The sequence below is a fragment of the Trichomonas vaginalis genome, chromosome II (assembly GCF_026262505.1).
Source record: "Trichomonas vaginalis G3 chromosome II, whole genome shotgun sequence".
NCBI lineage: Eukaryota > Parabasalia > Trichomonadida > Trichomonadidae > Trichomonas > Trichomonas vaginalis.
In genome coordinates, this window is record NC_067204.1 from 12,630,379 (window position 1) to 12,651,073 (window position 20,695).

A 20,695-nucleotide genomic window follows, 5' to 3' on the forward strand; every position below is an offset into this window, starting at 1 on the left:
TGGCATAATAGAACTTTGCATTTCAGGGTTAATGGTTGTTGTGAAGTTGTTGTTAAAGTTCATAGCATCTAATGTCAAGTTGTATGACCTCATATCCTCAACTGTAGAATATTCTTCTCTTGGATAATATTTGCCATCTATGTTTATATGATATTTAATACCAGGGTTGTAGAAACAAGAATAGTCATTTATAGTTCGTCTGAACAGTACAAACATAGTATCTGCATGTTTCATTGCAGTTGTTAAAGCAATATCTGTTCTTGCACCTGGGTCAGCACTTTGGTTTCCAACTTCACCTGCAAAGTCTTTGACAGATATTTGGTGTATAGGGAACATAAGTGGAACTGCAATATATTTTGGCAGCTAAAGCATTTGAAATATCTGGGTCCAACATATAGACTGCAAGTCTGCTTTCTATTCTCTTGCATTCAAATTTTTCGCATGTGAACTTAACTGGGTCCCAAGCATCTCCAGCAGCATTGAAATAATAGTTTACTTCATTGTTGAAGTTTGAGAAACCAAAGTCTAAGTCAACTTTGTCTTTGCAAAATTCGGCGAATGATGTTTTATTTGTTCCCTTTACGTCTGTAATAGTGAATGGGTCTTGTGTTGGTGCAATGACTAAGTTATTTTTGCTTGGAGTAAGTTCGATAGAAATTTTTCCTGCCCAGTTTGGCAAGTATCTTAAAAACCTGAAGATGAGGAAAGATGACAAAGGAACTCTAAGTTTCAGTTTTACTTTAGTGGCAGCATTTCCATCTGAACCAGAAAGGTTAACATAAACTCCTGGAACGTTAGGGTCAAGTCTTCTTATTTTCTCAATATTTGCATACTGGTCTGTTTGTTCTCTAGCTTGTGGTTGTACTGAGTTTCTCAAAGCGAACCATTCATAGTTTGCCCATGTTACTGTTTGAACTAAGTCAGAGTTAGAATATATCTTATATCCCATGAAAACTTCTGGAGCATATTGGTATCCGACATAGAAAATTCCATTGCAACCTTTCTTGTCAGACAACTTGGCAGAAGGTTTTATTTCAATGTCTTGTTCCACGTATAAGAATGAGTTGTCAATAGAAATAATATGAAACCTGTCGCAAGCAATATCTACTGTTGTTGAAGAACCTTCTCCAAACTCACCTACGTTTCCATAAGAAACAGCAGTTGTATATTCGTAAGTTCCAGGAACTATTTCTGACCTTCTAATGGCATTGTCGCATTCGTTATACCATTCGGAAACATTTCCGTTCATGGCATCCAAAACTGTTGGCGTTATATTCTGAGCGGCGTACATTTCATATGGGTAAAAATATAGAATAGTTGGATTTATATGTCATAATAGAACCCACTCGTACCAAGCTTTACTTTCTTCCTGACTGAGTTTTTAACTCTTCTTTTTCCTTCATTGCCACTACTTTCACTAGATGAAGTTACTTCTTCACTATTTTCACTTTGTTCTACTCTTCTTCTTTGGTGTCGCTTTTGGTAACTTGCCCTCTGCTTCAAGTTGTTGCATCTTTGCCTCATGTTCACCTAGTATGTTGTAAATTTCCCATGTCCTTTTTGCCTTTGGGCTCTGGTCGCCCATCTCAGGTAACCTATATCCTAGAAAGATTTTGTCATAGTTTGTATTTGAGTCTTCGCGTATTGTTTGCATGACTCTTTCCTGAGTTTCCGGTTCAAGCTCTTCAAACAGAGCTTGTCCATATGGAATAAGCTCGTTTCCAAATATATGTTTTTGTAGCCATTCTGGTTTTCTTTCCATGTTACCAATAATATCTTTTGTGAATGGGAAAGCTTTTACCCAATGTTTCAGTCTTGCGTCATTTATTTCTGTAGTTGGTTTTATTTTGTCAAGGAACATGTTTTTCAATACTAACATTTCATTTGGTACTGTCCATTTGAGTTTTCTTAAATATTCATCCATTCTCGGTTCATTGTCTGCAAAGTAAGTTTTTATGACATTTTGCAAACTTTCGTTTGCAAGGTCATGTACAATAGGTTCTCTTCCTTCTCTCTCCCTAACTTTCTTTCTAAACTCTTCACCAAATATACCATCTCTATGGTTCTGTGTAGTTCTTTGAGATAAATGTTCTAGAACGTCAGGTGTTATATTTCCATCAGCCATGTTCATTTCATACTGGTCCAAAATATCTGCATCTTTCATATCTTTCAATGGCATTAAAGCCGCGCTGAAAATACCAGCTATATCTGGTTCACCATTCACTTCCATTGCGTCTACAACTTCTTGGAATTGAGGTTGTAAGTTTATGAACCACCTATCCGGATTAGCTTTATGACCCCATCTCATTGTAGTTCCATAGTCTGCAGAAACAAAAGTAGGTTTGTTTCCATATTGGCTAGGTTCTGAATGAACTTTAAACAATGTTTCATTTCTATATGTTTTGTTGAAATTTAACCTTTTATTTTCACCGAGTTCAGCCAAAGATTGAACGTTATATGGTCGTAAGTAAAAAGGATTGTTGTATTTGCGTACATTTTCTTTCAGTACTTCCATTCTATGCTGAATATTTTCATCTGATGTTGGAGTCTTTTGTATGTCGGCGAACATTTTTCGATATTCTTCTACTATGTCAGCCGAATTTTTCTTAGACTCTTGGAAAGATTCCATATTCACCTCATAGTCTTGTTGAGGGTCAAGATTTTTCGGCTGTTCCAAATCTTCATCTAGTTCTGTGAAGTTAGTTTCCAAAGGAGGAACTTGTTCGTTTCCTTCAGGCTCTTCTAGCTGTTGTTGCTGAACTATTTCTTCCATGTCTGGTTGTATCTGAACTTCTTCCTGTTGAGTTTCTTGTACCTCATCTGGTGGCATTTCATATATTCCGAGACCGTTTTTAAAAAGTTCCCTATCTAAGTCATCCGGACTCATAAACCTTTCTTCTTTCGTTCCGTCTCTATTTTTTACGCGTTTCATGAAGAGAGTTGAATTATCATTTAGCTCTGACATCAAATATCTCGGAGTAAATTCATTCATGTCATTTGGATGATATGCTATTAAATCATATCCCTTAGCGAGCTTGTATTTTCCAGGTTTGAAATTATATCCCATTTGGTGCTGAACCATAAAGCTAAATAGGTTCGGGTCAGTATTTCCTTCCTTGAACTTTTTAATAGCTTCTTTATATCTGTCACTAAAGTCAAGAGTATCTGGGTAACCATAATCTTCCTTAAGCATTTTTAAGAATTCTTGGTTTCCTTGTTCTCTACTTCTTTTATGTCCTTGCTCTGTTTGTGGTTGTTGTTGTGCAGGGTTTTGAACTGTTGGTTGTTGTGTAGTGTTTTGAACTGTTGGTTGTGGTGCTGGTTTTGGTTGTTGTGTAGTGTTTTGAACTGTTGGTTGTGGTGCTGGATTTTGAACTGTTGGTTGTTGTTGTTGTTTTGGTGCATGCCTGTGTCTGTGTCCATGTGACGATGTAAATGTTTTGGGTAGTCCTGGTGCAGGTGCTTCTCTTGGAGGGTTTGGTGGTATATAAGTTCCACTAGCTAGTATATAAGTTCCACCAGCTGGTATATAAGTTCCACCAGCTGGTATATAAGTTCCACCAGCTGGCACATATGTTCCATCTGCAGCATAATGTCCTACCTGACTTTTCGTTTTTAAGAAAGCATTTACTAGGTCTGTTTTGGTCTGTTGTAACTCTTTTTCTTGACTTTCCACAACAGTTGCTCTAACGGCGTCATAGGCACTTTGAACTGCCTGTCTCGTTGCTGCATCTGTTATTTTCGTCATATTTTGTGCTACTTCTCTTAACTCTTTGTCGAAACCTTCAGACTTCAGTTTCTTTCCAGATGAGAAGTCGTTCACTTGTTTCACCTTACTATGAAGAGCTTCGAAGGCGTTCTTAAAGTCAGCATTCATTAAAGCTTCATTTGAACTGTCTTCATCCGCTTGTATTTTTGTCCTTATTGACCCTATAAGTTGGGCTGCTTTAGCGTTGGCTTGGGCATCTAACCAGTCATTATTAGCTTTTATATATTCTGCGCTTTTCATTGCCTTTTGCATGGCTGCGTCGTTATTTTTACTTTCTTGTGCTAAGTTTTCATACTGTACGGTTTGGTTTTGCAACTGTAAAAGTTTTTCTGCCTTTACATTTGCTTCAACTTCTTTTTTATACTCATCGCTATCCATATATGTCTTCAGGGCTTTTTGTTTTATTTCTTCATCTTTCAGTACTTTATATTGAGTAGTATGGTTTTTCAAATTTATAACATCTTGTTCCATTTTTGCTACTTCTGCTGCTTTTTCTGACACTTTTTTCGCATATTCCTCTGTACTTAGTTCTTTCAGTTGTTCTTTCTTTCTTCTTTTTCTCTACGTTTAACTCATTGAGTTTCTTTGTGTGTCTGTCATATTCTAGTTTCTTTTCGTTTTCACTTATTTGTTTCTGTATGTCTATGTTTGACTTTTTGACATCTGTTATTTGATTTTTGAGTGAACTCAAATTCATTTGACTTTGAGGGTTATAAGCTGTTCCGTCTGCAGCTCCACCATAGCCTGCCATTTTCGCTAAAAGTGCCGCTCTTAAACCTCCACTCTGTGCACCAATAACTCGGTTTAAAAGCATAGGGTTGCTTGACATTTGTTGCAACATAGTGGGGTCATTCATCATTTGTTGTTGCAACTGTTGTTGTGGTGTCAGTTTTACTATTGGATGTTTCAATGCTCCCTTCCTCTTACGTATATTCTTACGTAGCTTACGTGGCATTTTAAGTGAAGTTAAAAAGTGGTTTTTGACAGATGTTTATATGACACCATTAATATGATGTAAATAACAACGGTTTTGGTTTTGTCACCGGCTGGTCGGCTGGGGTTCGGTCCTCCTCTTGGGTCTTGGGCAAAATTTCTTAGGGCTAGAAGGGGCGCAGCCCCTGGAAGCCCCACAGACCTGACCTTTACGTTTTTGAATAAATCAAGATTTAAAAAAATGTTCAAAATTGTAAGACATTTACACTCAGCCCATAAATGATGTAATAAACACATTAAAAAAATTAACATTAATTTTAAAATATATTTCATCATTTATAAAAGAAGCTATATATATATATAGATGATGTCAGATATTCCGCGATTAATTAAACATTGTTTAAATCATGAATGGAATCAATGGAGTCATAATCAAAGACCTCATAAATGAGAAAAATAAATTAGAAACTAATGATTATTTGAATTTATGAAATTAATTATTTGATTCATTCTTTCTTCAATCTCTTCTATTCTTTTTGTTAAATCATCAATTTTCATTAATGAGGTGATTCTTGATTGAGGAATAGATTTCAAACTAACCACCCCCTTTATTTTTGAAATTTTGAATCCATCAACTTTAAACATTTTATTCAATTTACACGTTGTCAATTCTTCAAATAATTTTTTATTATTAGCATAATAGTCATTAAATTCTTCAACAGATGAAAAAATTTTTATTTCAGTAATTGGTTTAACAATGTTTATTTTTTGTTGAACATTTTCACTTTCATTTATTTCATCCTCCTTTGTTTCATTTATTCTTAAAATCGGTTTCATTTATCATTAAATAAAAATTAGAATATAAATGATGAAATATATTTTTTAATTAATGTTAAATCAGAAATGGCGGCAGGATTCTTTAAAAAATTATGGGATGGAATTAAGAAAGCTGCGGGTTGGGTTTATAAAAAGGTTATTAAACCTGTTGCAAACTTTTTGGCACCAGTAGCGAAAACGGCAGGAACTATCATAGGTGGAGTATTAGGTACTAAAGCAGGTAATCCGGCGATGGGAGCACAAGCAGGTAACGCAATTGGTGGAATAGCTGAAGGAATACTTAATAAAATAGGAGGTAGATAGTGGAAAAATAAATTATTTTAAAATTATTTTTATCTTAGTATTGGTTGTAGTCTTTGATAAACTTTTTCTCCTTTATTTAAAATTTCTCTTATTGGGGCAGCTTTTGGTGTTATTGATTCAGCAACGTCACTAATTGCTTCTTTATTCTTAAATATCCAATTTGCTCCCTTCTTCAATGTTTCCCAAACTTTACTCGCTCCTCTTTTTACTTTATCCCACAGTTTCTTAAATATACCTGCAGCCATAGTTGATTATTTCATTAAAATTAAAAATTCATTTTCATCTTTTAATTTTGATTTTTTATTTATTAATAAATGACGACTAACTATTTAGTGCCAAACACTAAACCAATTAATGGAAATGTGTTTCATTCATTCGAAAATAAATGAAATATTCGCAAAGAATGACGGTAGAAGATATTATAGAGAACTTGAAAGTTCATGCTATGACTCTGATGCTCCATATTTTGATGATAAACAAACTCATTTAAGAATTACAAATCCGGCTCATGATGTGAACCAATTAGGTGACACATATATTAAACGCAAAGTTAAAGCAACTCTTGTTTCAAATAAAGCTTTCACATGTGATGCCGCTTTTAAATGCATGCGTTTATTCGTTGGTTACAAATCATCAAATCAAAGCTTTAAACAATTAGAAGTAGAAACCGAAAGAGGTGATGCCGGTTATCTTCAGATGGATTGCGCCCGTGAATCTTTCGCATTTGCAACATATAAACCAAAATCAGAAAGGAAAGTTAAAAAGTTTGTTCATTCGTTATATAATAATGTTCAAAAATATGATAACTCAGTATGTGGTAAATATATTGACCCTTCAGAAGTTTTCAAGAACGCAAATGAAGAAGTTGATGTCACTTTTGATATGATTATTCCGGTAAATGATTTGTTAGCATTTCAGGCGTTCGATGATTATCCTAAATCATTTGGTGATATCATTCTTAAATATTATGTTTTCAGGGATACTTTAGTATTTTGTCAGGTTGACCCGTTAAGAGTTGCTGATTTACAAAATTACGTTTATGAAAAGATAACTGATGAAAATTATGAAAAGATTATGAATCATGTTTATAAATATGATCGCAAATTCCAACAAATCGGACTTCCTGCCAAATTAATTACAAGCTTAGCCGCTACATCTGCTGAGGCAACAGTTGATGACGTTATTATTTCATGCACAAAGATGGAAGTTTTAGAGGATAAATGCATTACACCAGGATACGGTTTAATTGAAGAATCAGTTAAAGCAATACACGTTTATTTAGTAAGGAAGATCCATTCATGATTCCAGCTCAACATATTGACGTTCGTTCACTAAATGGAGGTTGCATCACTCCTGAAGGTATTAGCTCAGATTTCTCATACGCTCTTCATAACGTTACAGATGTTGTGTTAACATTTCCGAAGAATGCAATGCAAAGAACAGTTTTAGAAAATCCAATGCTTCGAGTCTTCAGGTCACTATAGATTCCAGAAACTTCCCCGATCAAGCGATGACCACAGTGGGTGACATATTCTTTACACGTATGCTTCAAGCTTCTGATTTAGATGGAGTGAATGAATGCACAGAAGAATACGAGGACTCATTAACTAGACCACTGAATGATGATGATGGCATACCATTAGCTAGAACATGGAAAGACCAAACTTCATTCTTATGCACTATTCCAGTTCAACGTGATGGAGCGGGTATATTCTTTGATGGATTAGAAACTTTCAACTCACAAGTTACAGTACAAGTGAAAGCTTATCCAATCATTCAGGGTGAAAATGACACTTACTGTTCAAAGGTGACAAATCCTCCTCAGGTTTGGTTTACTAGGACTACATATTGGACATGGACACCAGATGAAGGTTTGAAATATCATTCAACAGGTACACCACCGCAGTATAGAAGTTCATATGATGAAATATTGATGAATAGAAATGTTTAAAATTATAAATTTATTTTTGATTAAATGGATTTAAATTCATCCACCCCTTATGAAGAATTAGCAGGAGTATATAATACATACGTAGATGATATGATTAATGAAGCATTGAGTGATAATAGAAATGCTCTATCTAAGGAAAAATTAATGAAAATTCCATATTCTGAATGTTACTTAAATTCAATCACTGCAGCAATTGGTAAACAAAATAAAGGTAAAACATTAACGATATTAAAACAAATTATCATTATTGCTAACACTTCCCCCTATTCACATGTGTTAATTTATATCAACCGTTCAGGTTCACCTTCAGATGATACATTTGAATCTTTAAAGCATTTAATCAAAATTCCAATTATTTATTTATCACAAGAAGAAGCAGAAGATTATTTAAAAACTTTTTAATGTATAAAGAATTATATAATACAATCAAGAAGCAAGGATTAGAGGATAAAATTATTGATAAACAACGGGATGAATTATTTGAAACACTTTCCATTTCAAATTTTGATAAAGAATTTTTGCATTCACTCATTTTTCTAGATGATGCAGTGAAATCAAAACTAATAACAAATGAGAAATCATATTTTAATCAGTTATTAACTCAATGTCGACACATTCAGTGTTCATTCTTCATGGCTGTTCAATATTTCAAAGCATTAAGCACAAACATTAAATCAAATCTATCAACACTTTTCATTTTCAGTGGGTTTAGTCGTCAACAGTTGAACGTTATGCTTTATCAAGTGAATTTACCAATGAGCATTAATGAACTTTACACACAATATCAGCAATTAGGTGAACATGGAAAAATAATAGTTGATTTAAATAAAGGAGGTGTTAAATTTGATTAACTTTTTATAATTATTTTTTATTTTTTATTTATAATTAAACATGACAGAAATAGCAAATCTTTTACAAGTTCCATTAAAACAAGGGACAAACAAAAGGGTGCATATAATAGAACCATGAAAGTTCCTGATGGAATGAAAGAATTAATTCATATTGTTGCTGGTCTTCAAAAAGATGTTAAACAAATGAGAAATGTTTTAACATTACCAGAAGCTCAAGCATATGCCAAACGTCATGGTCCAAATTGGGAAGCACACGAAGCAGACATTACGGGTCCAAATGGAAAACCTGATGGTATAAATGAAGTTTTCGTTACTGATGGTCAAGGTAATATTAAAGTGAAACAATAAGAATTACCGAAAAAGTGACAAAACATCAAAAACAGGGAGGGGGTCTCAATTTTTATTACTTATATTATTTTACAATATTTATATAAATACTCTTTATAATATATTTTACTATAAAATTATACCTCAAATTCAAATATTTAAAATATTATTTACATAATTATCTCAAAATTATATTTTTATATATTATTTTTCATATGTATAAATCATATAATCTATATCTATGCAAATCTCATCTAAAATTTTTTGAAACAAACCGCTACCATTTTATAATGGTCCATCTTAAATTCATCATAAATTCTGGTACATGTTAGTACCAGAGTCTTCAAATCTCAAACACTCTGGTACCAACATGTACCAGACGCGAGTTTCCAATGCCCTCGTACGATTTTCTATTCAGATCTTCTTGAATGAGAAGGTCTTCATAGAAACTCGTACGAGGGCTTCTCTTTTAAATACTCTGGTACCTGCTGGTATCGGAGTCGACTTTACAGCCCTTTCCCCAATTTTGAAGCTGGGGAAAGTTTTCAAGCAATGAAAGGGAAGCTCTCGCTATGAGGTGAAAATCTAGAATTTTTACCTCATAGCGAGTAATCCTTTGTTAATTGCTTGAAAACTTTCTTCAAATTATCAAAATTTCGAGGAAAGTTTCCTTGCTTCAAAGTAGAGATGGAGCCCTTTGAGCCACTGCATATAGGTTAGTGACTCAAAATACTCCATCTCTACTAGAAATCGCCAAAATTTGGGTCGCAATCTTTGAAATGCGACGCAAGTTTTGGCAATTTCGCGAGGGACTTGCTCCATTTGGTGCATAGATTCACACTCTATGCACCAGATGGAACAATTCTTTCGCTGACAGCGGGAAACTTTGTCTGAATAGTTTAACATTCAGACAAAGTTTTCCGCTGTCAGAGAGGGAATGGAAGGGTAAGAGGTATATATTCATAATGTATACCTCTTACCCTTTCATTCCCTCGAGAAAGTTCAAAAACTTGGGTGCAATCAGAACTGATTGCACCCAAGTTTTTGAACTTTATATAAGGAATTGTTGGCTATGATGTGGATAGCCGCTGCCAGACCAAATGAATTAACCGTTGTGAATAACGTTTCTGAATCTTTATTTAAAAAGATAAAATATCACGATTTTGGCTGCGTTAAAAATCAAAGAATTGATGTTTTTGTCAAAAATCTTTTAGAAGAAGTTGCACCCAATTACTTTTATCGTATTAAAAACGATTTACTTCAAACAGGTTTTATTCCTTCAATTAGAATTCGCGAGCCTCGATTGACAGATTATAAAACAAAATTGAAAAGAGAAGTTCAATCACGTTTATACCAAGTATTAAATTTTGTTCAGAATCAAGAAGCCAATTTGAATCCATTAAGATTTTTATTGGAAAATGCTGAAGAAAAACTTTCTCAAATAAATGAGAAGATACAAAATTCAATTACATATTTAAGATCGTTTGAAATTCCAAATGAATTGTTAGATACGTATATGTTAGAAATTAATGAATTTTGTTATAATTCTCCAGATTATATTTTAGAACATTTCGAAGAATTTTTAGAGGATTTTAAAGAAAAGAATAATTTAATAGACTAAAAAATTTATTATTTTTATTTATTGTGAATTTTAAATTGTCACTTTTTAAGTGTTACTCCCTATTGAAAGTGTCACTTTTTCGGAAATTCTTATATACTCAGCACACGAAGCAGACATTACGGGTCCAAATGGAAAACCTGATGGTATAAATGAAGTTTTCGTTACTGATGGTCAAGGTAATATTAAAGTCATAAATGGTTATAAATTAAGTATATCTGATTATCCTAAACGTAAAGCATATAATGAACGTTATCCTATGCAATTTGATGAAAATGGAAAAGCTGTTAAACAATACATTGGAGAAGGTGAAAATGGTCCAATTAATTCATACCGTCATAATCCATATTCTTATTTCAATGAAGAATTAAATGCTATTGAAGAGGGACCGGATGGATTACCACGATATTCTAACCAGTTTGATGGTCAATATGCAAATATTAGACCTGAAATTTCAGCTAAGAAATTCTTTAAAGTTGCTTTATTCGATCCAGTTTTCGCAAATGTTAAAGATGAACTTAAACAACAATTCCAACCAATTATAGTAGCAAGAATTGCATCAGGTGCTTTATCTCAAGCATTCAAAGATTTAATTAAGAAACCATTATATCAGCAACGAGGTTTAACTTATGATTTAGTTAAGGAATCAGATAAAAGAAAATTTGAGAAATCAGTTGATTATAAGAATGCAATTAATGAATATATTCGGTCTATTAATTTCGATGAAACAGCTAAAAATCAACTTCATGAACAAATACAGGGGATAATAGATTCAAAAGTTCCAGCAAAATAAAACTTTAAATATATTTTTCTTTTTTTTATTCGATTATAAATGAGAAGACGTTTCACAAGTCAAAAGAACACAAACGCAAAAGCAGAGATTACGGTTGGTTATAACGTAAATGATGATAAATCACGAATTATTCAAAATGTTAAAGTTAATGTTAGCCCTGAATTAACAAGGTCAGCAACTCAACCAAATTTATTAACTCGTGACTTACCGAAGAATGAGGAGAATGAAGAAAACCATGAGAATGGAGACCCAATCATTTTATCTGAACCCGGTAAAGAACCCGTTGAAATTCCCACTTATCCAACATACCCCCCACCTCTTTCATCAAACATCGAGAACCCATATAAAATAGACATTAATTTTGAATTAATGAAAATTTACCGTGATATAATAATTAATAATTATGATTCAATAATAAATTTAATTGACCAATCCGGTTTAATTATTTTACCTTATGAATCATTAATTCACATTATCGCCATTCTTTGTGATGTTCAAGATTCAGACGTTAAGATTCAATTTTTCATAGATGATGAGGTTTCATGCTGCGGAACAGTTGCAAAAATAAATCCTATAAAGGATATTAGCACAATTAAGATATCAAAGAATGGAACAACAACTGAACTTCATTTAACATATAATGATATTTATAATAAAATAGTTGATGAATATAAAATATCACTTGAAAAATTCTTTGTTAAGGCTATTTAATATTCAAGCATTAACATTAACGAATAATAATCCTTTGAATCATAATCAATAATAATTGACCTTTCACCAGTTTCTATCGTTTGTTTTATTTCTTTTTGTTCCCCACTATCCGGATCGGTCATTGTAATTGTTTTTGTTATAGTATCAGCTTTATCTTTAACTTCAATCTTTTTTCCATCGGGATATTTAAACCAAAATTCCAAAAATTCGATATTGTCAATCTGTTCATATTTTAATCTATCAATTGCATTTTTAATACCATCTGAAAATCTTATGAAATGGTCATTATATGGGTTTGATTGAACTAAATTTGAATGAAGTGAAATATAACCTGTTGATGAATATGACACCGACTCATATTTTCTGAAAACACTAAAATTTATAACATGAATGAATTTCTTATTCGTTGAATTTATGAATTCTTGAGGTAATCTTATTCTAGTTTTATTTATCACTGGAAAATAACGCTTTACCATATTTTTAATCGTAATAAAAAATGTCAATTATCAATATTATTTCGAATAATAGTTGTGAATTAAATTTAACAGTTAGTGGAATTTATAATGTTACTCTCGTTTCTGTGAGTGGTAAATTTAATCCCATTCTTTTAGACCCTTCAGATTATATATCATTTATTAAAGATGACCATGAAAAAACGTATGATATGTATATAAATAATGTGATAGCGAAATGGGATATTAACATGATTTTAAGTTATTTAAATGAATCATTTATCGTATGGTATGAAGAAAATTTTAAATCAAAACCTGATAAACTTTTTGAACTTGATGAAATAAATAACCTTATTAAATTTCCGCTGAAAATTAAATTTTGTACTCCTCACCTTCGTTCATTATTGGGGATATTAAATTTTGAAAAAGATGTTGGGATGTTTTGTATTCTGACACTGGTTCCAATTTCATTTTAATCAAATGTGATAAAGTTAATACCCCAATGAGATTTTCACATCAAACATTAGACCCTAACTCTTACCCATCAATACAAAACATTTTATCCATCAACTTAAACACATTTTCTTTATCATATCCGTTTCAATTATCCGGGAATTCATTTATTCTTCATTCAAAAGATTTATCAAATATTAAATTTAGAATAACTGACCTATTTGATTGTGATTTAGAATTTATGAATGAAATATTATGGCAATTTCAAATAGAGAAAATAGCTGATGAGATAACGGATTAAATATTTATTTTTAAATCATAATAAATGATTAAACAACAGCAACCACAACAACTTAAGGCGCAAAGCACCCAGGTCCTTCAGACCATTACATACGCCATATATGCATATAATTCAAAGATGGCAGAACAAACGCAAAGGTTAAAATATGGAGATTTGGAGATAGTATTGAAAAATGACCATTTCGAATTCGTTTGCAAAGGTGGTGCAGTGATATCAAATATAAAAGAAATTTTATTTATGAATTCTAAAATTAAAGGTATAACGGATGATATAACATCAATTCCACCAGAAGAACAAAGATATTACGCATTAAATGCATTTCCCAAAGTTTTGAAGATTGGAAGATTTAATTTAAATGAGGAATTCATAAAAGGTTTCCTAAATGACATAATGAAGAAAGCGGATAAGGAATATGTGGCTAGTGAGTTAGAGAAGAAGGCAGATAAGGAATATGTGGATGAAAAAGATAATGAAATTAAAGAAAGGGTTGAATGGTATCATGAATGGACATCGAAGATTTTTAAAACTAAAGCTGATACAGGATGGGTTTCAGGATGTTTAGACCTTAAAGCGGATAAAACTTATGTTAACGATGAGTTAATGAAGAAAGCAGATAAGGAATATGTTAACGAAATATACCAAAGTTTGATAGGAACAACAAAAAATATTGAAACTATTGTTGGTGACTTTTCGGTCAATGAAGAAAATAAATATTTTAGATGGCAGTTTGTACAGTCCTTAAAAAATGGTACACGGTGTAAAATCATTCCGAAAAATAACAATGAAATGTATGTAAGTTATAAAAAGAATGATGGCACACGAGTTAAAGTTCCATTAGTCAACAACTGTTACTTAAACTTATATGGAGACGAACAAAAGAAATATTTAAGAGTTTATGAAATGACAGATATGACATTGTCTAACCTAGCTCCAGCACCATATTATTATGACTATGGAGATGACAACAGAACACCACATGTAGATGAACAAAAGCTAACATTATATTTAGATTATTATAAATATAAAAGATATAATGCAATAGAAAAAATGAGAATAGTATATTATTATACAGATGACAGAAATAAATATTATAGTCAAGATTTTACCTACCCTGAAAACATAAGATTATATTATAAAAAATATTCTGACACAAACCAGAAGAAACCTGAAATAGTTGCACTATATTTTAAGTTCAAAAGAGACAATCCTATAATATCTCATATGTTTGATTTAATGAACCCAGTAGGTTCTATTTATACATCTATGGATGCAAGAGGTCCTCAAGTAATGTTTGGTGTTGGTGCATGGGAACAAATAGTCGACAGGTTTTTGTATTGTGCAAACTCTTCAAAGGAAACAGGTGGAAGTAAAACGATTTCAGGTGAAAATTTACCTGCACACAGTCACTACATAGATTTAAGTACATCTCAAGCAGGTTGGCATAAGCATAGATATTGGGATTGGTCAGGAATGACAAAAGGTAAAGGATATGATGTTAAAGATGACGTTAAGTTTGCTATAAATTGTTACTGGAGTGACACTCAGGGAGAAGGAAACCATACACATTTCGTTTCAGGATATACACAAACAACGGGACAAAGTAAAGAATACATGCCACCATTTATGACTGTATTCGCATGGTATAGAGTTCAATGAACGCTCAATGTTTGTGAAACAAACTTTAGAACGGAGTGAAAGTCCTGAGCTCCAAAAGAGCGAACGGTATAATTTAAATTTTTATTTTAGTATAAATGAAGATTCTACCATATGGTGTTATTGGAAGAGATAAAGATGGAAACCCAATATTTGATCCAAAGTTAAAATTAAAGTTACTGACAAGACAACAACTTGAAAAGTTGCTGAAACCAAAACAGGATGAGAAAATGAGAAAATGAGAAAATGAGAAAGAAAAAAATTTAAATTATGTAATTTTATTTTTATCATAAATGACAAAATTAATTAAGCCAACTATTTCTAAATTAATGATACCAATGAAATCATTTCATGGAGTACTTATCCCAGGTTCTTCACAATTAGCCGGGGCAAGTGTTGTGACTCAAGGTGGAACAGAAAAAACCAGAATTTTCGAAAAAGTGACACCAACTATTAAAGTTATTTTATTACTAGATTTATTTACAAATTATAAGATAATATCATTAACCGAATATATTTTTAATATAAATAAAAAACTTTTTTTATACAAAAAATTACAATCAATCGATAAATATTATAAAACATTTATTCCAAAAAGATTAAGTAATAGGTGGGATCCTGCATATAATATAATTTTATGTCATAAAGTTTACAAATTTTAGATGGACCACAGTGAGAATGTGAGTGGTTAATTTAAAGGTGGTCTGATAAAGATATCGAAGCTTACTCAACACAGCATTAAGCAGTTTCTAATACACAATCTTACTAGTGGTGTTTCGGTCGCCAGCGCTCTCATAGGGGTGCTGATTTCAAAAACCACTACTTCAAATTATTCAACAATACTCAATGCAGCATGAAGCAGCTACTACTGCTGTATCTTACTGGTAGCGTTTTGGTCGTTGGCTCTTGCACAGTCTCTCAGATTTTCAAAATTTTTTTTCAACACTATCTTGTTTCGCTCTCAGAAAGCTATCCTACAAAGACATCGAAGCTTACTCAACACAGCATTAAGCAGTTTCTAATACACAATCTTACTAGTGGTGTTTCGGTCGCCAGCGCTCTCATAGGGGTGCTGATTTCAAAAACCACTACTTCAAATTATTCAACAATACTCAATGCAGCATGAAGCAGTTTCCAATTCAACAATACTCAACACAGCATGAAGCAGTTTCTAATAAATATATACATATATAAATATATACATATATAAATATATACATATATAAATATATACATATATAAATATATACATATATAAATATATACATATATAAATATATACAAAAAAAAAAAAAAAAAAAAAAAAAAGGTAGTGGGGCCTCCAGGCACTTCGTGCCCTCTAGCCCCGAAGATGTTTAGTATAATTGAAGTATAAAATGAGTTTTTTTTGGGTATAGTGGGGCTTTCCAGGGGCTGCGCCCCTTCTAGCCCTAAAAATTTTTGAAAGTCGTTGTCGTTGACTTTTCGGTAGAGGACTCAAAATAGTATAACTTTGTCCGGACAAGTAAGGGTCTATCATCGCTACAGGAAAAGTTACAGGCGTTCCAAGGAAGTATACTTTGAGAAGCCTTTTCCCCATTATAGAACGATAGGACAGTTATTTTACAAAACTGACAACACTTTGACCGAGTAGTTTTTTGTGCTGAACAAAAAGTGCCATATAAACATCTGTCAAAAACCGCTTTTTAACTTCACTTAAAATGCCACGTAAGCTACGTAAGAATATACGTAAGAGGAAGAGAGCATTGAAACATCCAATAGTAAAACTGACACCACAACAACAGTTGCAACAACAAATTATGAATGACCCCACCATGTTGCAACAAATGTCAAGCAATCCTATGCTTTTAAACCGAGTTTTTGGTGCACAGAGTGGAGGTTTAAGAGCGGCACTTTTAGCGAAAATGGCAGGCTATGGTGGAGCTGCAGACGGAACAGCATATAACCCTCAAAGTCAAATGAATTTGAGTTCACTCAAAAATCAAATATCAGATGTCAAAAAGTCAAACATAGACATACAGAAGCAAATAAGTGAAAACGAAAAGAAACTAGAATACGACAGACACACAAAGAAACTCAATGAGTTAAACGTAGAGAAAAAGAAGAAAGAAGAACAACTGAAAGAACTAAGTACAGAGCAATATGCAAAAAAAGTGTCAGAAAAAGCAGCAGAAGTAGCAAAAATGGAACAAGATGTCATAAATTTGAAAAACCATACTACTCAATATAAAGTACTGAAAGATGAAGAGATAAAACAAAAAGCCCTGAAGACATATATGGATAGCGATGAGTATAAAAAAGAAGTTGAAGCAAATGTAAAGGCAGAAAAACTTTTACAGTTGCAAAACCAAACCGTACAGTATGAAAACTTAGCACAAGAAAGTAAAAATGACGACGCGGCTATGCAAAAGGCAATGAAAAGCGCAGAATATATAAAAGCTAACAATGACTGGTTAGATGCCCAAGCCAACGCTAAAGCAGCCCAGCTTATAGGGTCAATAAGGACAAAAATACAAGCGGATGAAGATAGTTCAAATGAAGCTTTAACAAATGCTGACTTTAAGAACGCCTTCGAAGCTCTTCATAGTAAGGTGAAACTAGTGAACGACTTCTCATCTGGAAAGAAAATGAAGCCTGAAGGTTTCGACAACGAGTTAAGAGAAGTAGCACAAAATATGACGAAAATAACAGATGCAGCAACGAGACAGGTAGTTCAAAGTGCCTATGACGCCGTTAGAGCAAGTGTTGTGGAAAGTCAAGAAAAAGAGTTACAACAGACCAAAACAGACCTAGTAAATGCTTTCTTAAAAACGAAAAGTCAGATAGGACACTATGCTGCAGATGGAACTTATATACCAGCTGGTGGAACATATATACCAGCTGGTGGAACTTATATACTAGCTAGTGGAACCTATATACCACCAAACCCTCCAAGAGAAGCACCTGCACCAGGACTACCTAAAACATTTACATCGTCACATGGACACAGACACAGGCATGCACCAAAACCAACACAACAACCAACAGTTCAAAATCCAGCACAACAACAACAACCAGCACAGCAACCAACAGTTCAAAACCCTGCACAACAACCAACAGTTCAAAACACTGCACAACAACCACCTCCACAACCAGCACAGCAACCAACAGTTCAAAATCCTGCACAACAACAACCACAAACAGAACAAGGACATAAAAGAAGTAGAGAACAAGGAAACCAAGAATTCTTAAAAATGCTTAAGGAAGACTATGGTTACCCAGATAGTATTGACTTTAGTGACAGATATAAAGAAGCTATTAAAAAGTTCAAGGAAGGAAATACTGACCCGAACCTATTTAGCTTTATGGCTCTGCACCAAAGGGGATATAATCTCAAACCTGGAAAATACAAGCTCGCTAAGGGATATGATTTAATAGCATATCATCCAAATGACATGAACGAATTTACTCCGAGATATTTGATGTCAGAGCTAAATGACAATTTAACTCTCTTCATGAAACGCGTAAAAAATAGAGACGGAACGAAAGAAGAAAGGTTTATGAGTCCGGATGACTTAGAAAGGGAACTTGTTGAAAACGGTCTCGGAATATATGAAATGCCAGCAGATGAGGTACAAGAAACTCCACAGGAAGAAGTTCAGATACAACCAGACATGGAAGAAATAGTTCAGCAACAACAGCTAGAAGAGCCTGAAGGAAACGAACAAGTCCCTCCTTTGGAAACTAACTTCACAGAACTAGATGAAGATTTGGAACAGCCGAAAAATCTTGACCCTCAACAAGAGTATGCGGAGAATATGGAATCTTTCCAAGAGTCTAAAAAAAATTCGGCTGACATAGTAGAAGAATATCGAAAAATGTTTGCCGACATACAAAAGACTCCAACACCAGATGAAAATATTCAGCATAGAATGGAAGTACTGAAAGAAAATGTACGCAAATACAACAACCCTTTTTACTTACGAGCATTTAACGTTCAATCTTTGGCTGAACTCGGTGAAAATAAAAGGTTAAATTTCAACAAAACATATAGAAATGAAACTTTGTTTAAAGTTCATTCAGAACCTAACCAAGATGGAAACAAACCTACTTTTGTTTCTGCAGACTATGGAACTACAATGAGATGGGGTCATAAAGCTAACCCGGATAGGTGGTTCATAAACTTACAACCACAATTCCAAGAAGTTGTAGACGCAATGGAAGTCAATGGTGAACCAGATATAGCTGGTATTTTAAGCGCGGCTTTAATGCCATTGAAAGATATGAAAGATGCAGATATTTTGGACCAGTATGAAATGAACATGGCTGATGGAAATATAACACCTGACGTTCTAAAACATTTATCTCAAAGAACTACACAGAACCATAGAGATGGTATATTTGGTGAAGAGTTTAGAAAGAAAGTTAGGGAGACAGAAGGAAGAGAACCTATTGTACATGACCTTGCAAACGAAAGTTTACAAAATGTCATAAAAACTTACTTTGCAGACAATGAACCGAGAAGGGATGAATATTTAAGAAAACTCAAATGGACAGTACCAAATGAAATGTTAGTATTGAAAAACATGTTCCTTGACAAAATAAAACCAACTACAGAAATAAATGACCCAAGCCTGAAACGTTGGGTAAAAGCTTTCCCATTCACAAAAGATATTGTTGGTAACATGGAAAGAAAACCAGAATGGCTACAAAAACATATATTTGGAAACGAGCTTATTCCATATGGACAAGCTCTGTTTGAAGAGCTTGAACCGGAAACTCAGGAAAGAGTCATGCAAACAATACGCGAAGACTCAAATACAAACTATGACAAAATCTTTCTAGGATATAGGTTACCTGAGACGGGCGACCAGAGCCCAAAGGCAAAAAGGACATGGGAAATTTACAACATACTAGGTGAACATGAGGCAAAGATGCAACAACTTGAAGCAGAGGGCAAGTTACCAAAAGCGACACCAAAGAAGAAGAGAAGAGTAGAACAAAGTGAAAGTAGTGAAGAAGTAACTTCATCTAGTGAAAGTAGTGGCAATGAAGGAAAAAGAAGAGTTAAAAACTCAGTCAGGAAGAAAGTAAAGCTTGGTCCACGTGGGTTCTATTATGACATATAAATCCAACTATTCTATATTTTTACACATATGAAATGTACGCCGCTCAGAATATAACGCCAACAGTTTTGGATGCCATGAATGGAAATGTTTCCGAATGGTATAACGAATGCGACAATGCCATTAGAAGGTCAGAAATAGTTCCTGGAACTTACGAATATACAACTGCTGTTTCTTATGGAAACGTAGGTGAGTTTGGAGAAGGTTCTTCAACAACAGTAGATATTGCTTGCGACAGGTTTCATATAATTTCTATTGACAACTCATTCTTATACGTGGAACAAGACATTGAAATAAAACCTTCTGCCAAGTTGTCTGACAAGAAAGGTTGCAATGGAATTTTCTATGTCGGATACCAATATGCTCCAGAAGTTTTCATGGGATATAAGATATATTCTAACTCTGACTTAGTTCAAACAGTAACATGGGCAAACTATGAATGGTTCGCTTTGAGAAACTCAGTACAACCACAAGCTAGAGAACAAACAGACCAGTATGCAACTATTGAGAAATAAGAAGACTTGACCCTAACGTTCCAGGAGTTTATGTTGACCTTTCTGGACAAACTGCAGCAGCAGTAACCAAAGTAAAACTGAAACTTAGAGTTCCTTGTCATCTTTCCTCATCTTCAGGTTTTT

At 33.4% G+C, this 20,695-nt stretch overlaps 11 protein-coding genes across 11 annotated transcripts, besides 4 other annotated features; 6 read left to right on the forward strand and 5 right to left on the reverse strand.

Moving 5' to 3' along the window:
- Window positions 1-354: part of a mobile genetic element that runs on past the window's edge.
- Window positions 355-563: 209 nt separating this feature from the next.
- On the reverse strand, window positions 564-1,291 carry TVAGG3_0534010 (uncharacterized protein; the record flags this gene model as incomplete). The annotated part of the gene is made up of 1 exon (XM_051237701.1): window positions 564-1,291. A coding segment is annotated over one exon (728 nt), but the record flags the coding sequence as incomplete, so codon positions are not given.
- Window positions 1,292-1,444: 153 nt separating this feature from the next.
- On the reverse strand, window positions 1,445-1,924 carry TVAGG3_0534020 (protein of unknown function, DUF4106 family; the record flags this gene model as incomplete). Its single annotated transcript, XM_051237702.1, has 1 exon — window positions 1,445-1,924. The coding sequence occupies one exon, from the start codon at window positions 1,922-1,924 to the stop codon at window positions 1,445-1,447; it is 480 nt and encodes a 159-aa protein (XP_051095526.1).
- Window positions 1,925-2,512: 588 nt separating this feature from the next.
- TVAGG3_0534030 (protein of unknown function, DUF4106 family) lies at window positions 2,513-4,147 on the reverse strand (the record flags this gene model as incomplete). The annotated part of the gene is made up of 1 exon (XM_051237703.1): window positions 2,513-4,147. A coding segment is annotated over one exon (1,635 nt), but the record flags the coding sequence as incomplete, so codon positions are not given.
- Window positions 4,148-4,341: 194 nt separating this feature from the next.
- On the reverse strand, window positions 4,342-4,724 carry TVAGG3_0534040 (protein of unknown function, DUF4106 family; the record flags this gene model as incomplete). The annotated part of the gene is made up of 1 exon (XM_051237704.1): window positions 4,342-4,724. A coding segment is annotated over one exon (383 nt), but the record flags the coding sequence as incomplete, so codon positions are not given.
- Window positions 4,725-5,605: 881 nt separating this feature from the next.
- Window positions 5,606-5,842, forward strand: TVAGG3_0534050 (N-acetylmuramoyl-l-alanine amidase family; the record flags this gene model as incomplete). The annotated part of the gene is made up of 1 exon (XM_051237705.1): window positions 5,606-5,842. One exon carries the CDS (start codon window positions 5,606-5,608, stop codon window positions 5,840-5,842), a length of 237 nt encoding a protein of 78 aa, XP_051095529.1.
- A 29-nt stretch (window positions 5,843-5,871) lies between these two features.
- On the reverse strand, window positions 5,872-6,087 carry TVAGG3_0534060 (uncharacterized protein; the record flags this gene model as incomplete). The annotated part of the gene is made up of 1 exon (XM_051237706.1): window positions 5,872-6,087. One exon carries the CDS (start codon window positions 6,085-6,087, stop codon window positions 5,872-5,874), a length of 216 nt encoding a protein of 71 aa, XP_051095530.1.
- Window positions 6,088-7,943: 1,856 nt separating this feature from the next.
- Window positions 7,944-14,949: a mobile genetic element.
- TVAGG3_0534080 (uncharacterized protein) lies at window positions 8,759-8,992 on the forward strand (the record flags this gene model as incomplete). The annotated part of the gene is made up of 1 exon (XM_051237707.1): window positions 8,759-8,992. The coding sequence occupies one exon, from the start codon at window positions 8,759-8,761 to the stop codon at window positions 8,990-8,992; it is 234 nt and encodes a 77-aa protein (XP_051095531.1).
- Window positions 8,983-10,691: a mobile genetic element.
- On the forward strand, window positions 10,849-11,382 carry TVAGG3_0534100 (uncharacterized protein; the record flags this gene model as incomplete). Its single annotated transcript, XM_051237708.1, has 1 exon — window positions 10,849-11,382. The coding sequence occupies one exon, from the start codon at window positions 10,849-10,851 to the stop codon at window positions 11,380-11,382; it is 534 nt and encodes a 177-aa protein (XP_051095532.1).
- Window positions 11,422-12,093, forward strand: TVAGG3_0534110 (uncharacterized protein; the record flags this gene model as incomplete). The annotated part of the gene is made up of 1 exon (XM_051237709.1): window positions 11,422-12,093. The coding sequence occupies one exon, from the start codon at window positions 11,422-11,424 to the stop codon at window positions 12,091-12,093; it is 672 nt and encodes a 223-aa protein (XP_051095533.1).
- Window positions 14,950-16,910: 1,961 nt separating the features above from the next.
- TVAGG3_0534130 (protein of unknown function, DUF4106 family) lies at window positions 16,911-18,415 on the forward strand (the record flags this gene model as incomplete). The annotated part of the gene is made up of 1 exon (XM_051237710.1): window positions 16,911-18,415. A coding segment is annotated over one exon (1,505 nt), but the record flags the coding sequence as incomplete, so codon positions are not given.
- Window positions 18,416-19,013: 598 nt separating this feature from the next.
- Window positions 19,014-20,695: part of a mobile genetic element that runs on past the window's edge.
- TVAGG3_0534150 (protein of unknown function, DUF4106 family) lies at window positions 19,149-20,060 on the forward strand (the record flags this gene model as incomplete). The annotated part of the gene is made up of 1 exon (XM_051237711.1): window positions 19,149-20,060. The coding sequence occupies one exon, from the start codon at window positions 19,149-19,151 to the stop codon at window positions 20,058-20,060; it is 912 nt and encodes a 303-aa protein (XP_051095535.1).